The sequence below is a fragment of the Salvia miltiorrhiza genome, chromosome 2 (assembly GCF_028751815.1).
Source record: "Salvia miltiorrhiza cultivar Shanhuang (shh) chromosome 2, IMPLAD_Smil_shh, whole genome shotgun sequence".
Classification (NCBI taxonomy): domain Eukaryota; kingdom Viridiplantae; phylum Streptophyta; class Magnoliopsida; order Lamiales; family Lamiaceae; genus Salvia; species Salvia miltiorrhiza.
In genome coordinates, this window is record NC_080388.1 from 26,345,918 (window position 1) to 26,350,028 (window position 4,111).

Genomic DNA, 4,111 nt, shown 5'->3' on the forward strand with positions numbered 1-4,111 from the left:
TTTTACATGTCAAAATTTATAGGAGTAGTCTTGAGTAGACGATTGCATGTGTCAAAATTTATTAGGGATGATAAATTTTGAAATATGACGACAAACACACATGTAAATAAGTTAGTGTCTAATCTTATCGTGCTCATATCCTTATCGTGTCAACAGAATAATGACAAGATAAAGTTGTATCGTGTTTGTTTATGATCAATTTCAATGTTTGTATGATATAGTATATGATAATTCCGTACTAGTGTAGCTCGTACGACACGATATTATTTTATATATATATTTATCATTAACTTTATTTTTATACATGATTTTCCTTCCTAATTAGGGAGTTTATCATATCCTATCAATACAAATGAAATCGATTCGTACTTATGTTATATTTTTATTTGTTTGGATCAATAATGACTCAGTTTCATTTTCGTCTGTTCCATTAATAATGATTAAAAAATGAAATTATTCTATCTCACAAGAAGATGTGAACTCCACCATTATCTATAATTTTTATCCTTTAATCATTTTTTTTCTGAATAATCGTTTCTAAAAATAAAAATTCATACTTAGTGAAATGAAGAAAATATATATTTGTGTTTAATTTTATTATATTGTATCGTGTCGTTATCATATCAACACGATATCAATAGTAAGCGACCCCAATTTACATGAGGTAGAATTCGAATTTTAGAGTGATACTTATATTTATAATAATATAGTATAACCGGGGAATTTGCTTTCAAGATGACCTATCCTTTCCCTTGTCAAATCAGTCGGATCAAAAGTCAACCAGAAATTCTACTATTTATTTCTGCAATTTGATACATAGTATAAATACCATGATGCAGGCATCCCGGTTTCATTTCGGTTTTTATAAAAATCAGCCAAAAAGTAAAAGGAGCCAAAAGAGTCTTCAAGCATAAGCGTCTCAACATTTATTTTGCCTTTTTCGTTGGAAAAAATAAAATAAAATAAAAATAAAAATCAAAGGGCGAAGCAGGCAGCCATGGCAGACGAATTCCAGCTAGGAAACGGAAGCTGGTGGGATACAACAAGAAACAGATTCGAAAGCGGCACGTCACCGGCATCGTCGTCGATTTCCACAACGTTGAATGCTATCGCAAGCTTCGGATGGTCGACGGAGATGGTGGACATGAAATCATCAAGGTCTACAATGGAATCCGCCACCGCGTCCACGGCCGCCACTATGGTGTGCCATGACGATCAATCGTCTGCTGGCGGCGGCGGTGGAGGTGGAGGTGGAGGTGGCGGTGGGGTTTTATCAACTCCCAGCTTGCAAATGATGGGATTAGGCCTTTCCTCGCAGAGCATGGATTGGAACCAAGCTTTATTGTAAGTCTTTCTCGATTCTCATAATTCTCTTTTAGACTACATATTTATTTTTGGTTTTTTGAAAAGTAGAAATGAAAAAGGGGAGAGCAGTTTCCGGTCGTTGCTCCAAGAAGATTTAAGTTCAAACAACGGCAGTTTCCAGCCGGAATCCGCCGCGTCTTCTCAAGAACAGTGGCGGCAGAAGCTGTTTTCCGGAGCATCCTCAGAGAATGAATTCAAACAAATAAACCGCGGATTTTCGTTGGATCAGCCGCAGTTTAGTTCTCAGGCGAGTTCCAACGACAGCACCATCACATCACAGAGTTTAACCACCGCTTTTCAGGTGGACTCCGCCGCCGCCTACGGCCTCTTGTTATCGGAAAATCAGCAGCACTCTAACTACCAAAACCGAGCGATATCGAATTATCCATATCCGCCAGCCGCCGGTGGCTACGGCGGCAACGCGGCTGAAATGATACCCTCGATGAATAAATACCCGCCGTTCCTGAGAACATCTCCGCCGAAGCAGCCGCAGGCCGCCAGCAACCATTTGCATTTCACTAACAACACCCCGTTCTGGAACGCGTCGGCGCCGCCCGCCGCCATGAGCGACGCTCGATCCAGCTTTTTCCCGCCCTTACAAAATCAGATTCCCGCGGCCCCGCCATTCGATGCCAAACCAAAGGTATACAATTAATTCAAAAACTTGAATTCGATGCATGCTCATAAATTAATTAGGGTTTCTTTTGTTTTTCCGCATGAAGAGTATGTGAACATTTTCCGATTTTAATTCTGAATCAGAACAAGGCGGAAGGGCGGGATGCGAAGAAAAACAGCGCGGAGACGACGAATAAACGGGCGCGAAGCGAAACGCCATCGGCTTTGCCAGCTTTTAAGGTATGCGTACAAGTTGAACTTTTGCTTTTGAAAAAGATGAATCTCCGAGTTTCAGCTTTTCTTTATTGAGATGAGATTAATGATGAAGCTTTGTTTTCTGGATTAGGTGAGGAAAGAGAAGATGGGAGACAGAATAACGGCACTTCAACAATTGGTCTCACCTTTTGGAAAGGTAATTAAACTCTCCTCCGCTCCTAAATTTCCTTGTGTTTTTTCTTTCCAACATGATGTTGAACTAAATCAAACTAAATTTTCCTTTAATTTCATTTCAGACCGATACTGCTTCCGTGCTCTCTGAAGCGATTGAATACATCAAATTTCTCCACGAACAAGTCAGTGTAAGTCTCCTTCATCAGATCACAGCTTTTTTCTAGATAAATTTAAATATATAAGTAATTTGTTTTTATTTGAAATAACAGGCCTTAAGTGCACCCTACATGAAAAATGGAGCTCCCATGCAGAATCAGCAGGTACATAAAATCTCGAATAAATTGCTTATTATGGGAAGATTGAAATTGAACAATATTTGATTATGATAATAATTATGGCAGAGCATTAATCCTGAAAAATCAAAAGATTTAGAAGGGGGGCGTCAAGATCTTAGAAGCCGAGGGCTATGTCTGGTGCCGGTGTCGAGCACTTTTCCGGTGACGCACGAAACAGCAGTGGATTTTTGGACTCCTACATTTGGTGGTACATTCAGATAAGCAACAAGGAAAGCAGCATCATACTCTAATCAAACTCCACTAATATCTAAGTAGCAGCTCACAAGTTAAGAGATAGGAAAAAATTGCAGAGAGAGAAGAAAGACTACAGGAAAAATGTTTTTCAAGTATAGTTTTTGGCCATGGCTTGGGCCAAAGTGATGCAGCCTTGGCAAAGATTAGTTTGCTAGCTAGGGAACAAATTGTACGCAGAATATATTTATTAATTATATATATAGCCCCTGTAATAATTGAAGAATTATGATTATAAGGGTTGGTTAGAAATGAGTAGATAATATATATCATGTCCCTGAATTTAATTTAAAAAGTATAGATTAGCTTGGTTTGGTAGCTAGCTCATGAATTAGAGTATCAAATTTTTGTTGTTTGTAGCAAAAATTGAGCAGAAAAGGGAAAGGATAAAAATGTAAAGGAGCTTTTTTGGTGGTGAGAGAGAGCTGGCAGTGTTAGCTTTAGTGGTATTAAATTTCTAAAGAGAAATGAAAGGGAATAATTGAATTCCAGAAGGGGAGTTGGGAGATCATTTGATTGAAAATTTCACTTTTTAATTGTTTATATGTTTGGAATAATATGTGAGTGGGAAGTCAGAAGGGAATGTGGGGCATATGTGCAATGGCCACCCTCCTTTTTAGGGTTTATTATAAATTTAATTTTTGTAAATTATTTCTTCAATAAGAAAGAGCATGTTGGAGTTAGCTATCACTCCAAAGCTTTGTGCTTTTCATCCAATGGTCACCTTCACCTGCTTCCATTGGAAGGTGGAAGCTCCATGTATCCACCTCCTCCTATTTTTTTAAATTTTAATATCTACTAAGTATTGTTACTATAAGCTTGAGGTTCATCATCATTAATAAAATAGTGATTCCATGTTAATTTTTACTTGAGGCTCATCATATATCTCAATAACATACTTAAATAATTCACTTGTAAAATGTAAATTTGATATGTAATTTCCTATTATGTATCCTTTGTTGTTCGTAAATAAAAGAAATGTTAATTTTAGTATTCTAGATTAGAAAAAAAAATAAGAAGATAAATTTAGTGCACCTTGAACATGAGCAAATGGAAAATTATAGTTTTAAAATGAATAAGAGAAAGAAACAAATTAAGAACAATTTCTACAGGGACTGAAGAAGTCAAATGTCATTACAGCATAATATATAGTG

At 37.1% G+C, this 4,111-nt stretch overlaps 1 protein-coding gene across 2 annotated transcripts; it reads left to right on the forward strand.

The window, feature by feature from the left end:
* The first annotated feature begins 832 nt into the window (after nt 1–832).
* Nucleotides 833–3,252, forward strand: LOC131007623 (transcription factor bHLH123-like). Of its 2 annotated transcripts, none has more exons than XM_057934525.1 (7): nt 833–1,344; nt 1,414–2,008; nt 2,125–2,220; nt 2,327–2,392; nt 2,493–2,558; nt 2,640–2,690; nt 2,772–3,252. In XM_057934525.1, the coding sequence occupies exons 1-7, from the start codon at nt 998–1,000 to the stop codon at nt 2,925–2,927; spliced, it is 1,377 nt and encodes a 458-aa protein (XP_057790508.1). In that variant the 5' UTR covers nt 833–997; the 3' UTR covers nt 2,928–3,252. The 2 variants fall into 2 exon arrangements, with proteins under 2 accessions (XP_057790508.1, XP_057790507.1); XM_057934524.1 differs by having other exon boundaries at nt 835–1,344; nt 1,411–2,008.
* Nucleotides 3,253–4,111: the final 859 nt, after the last annotated feature.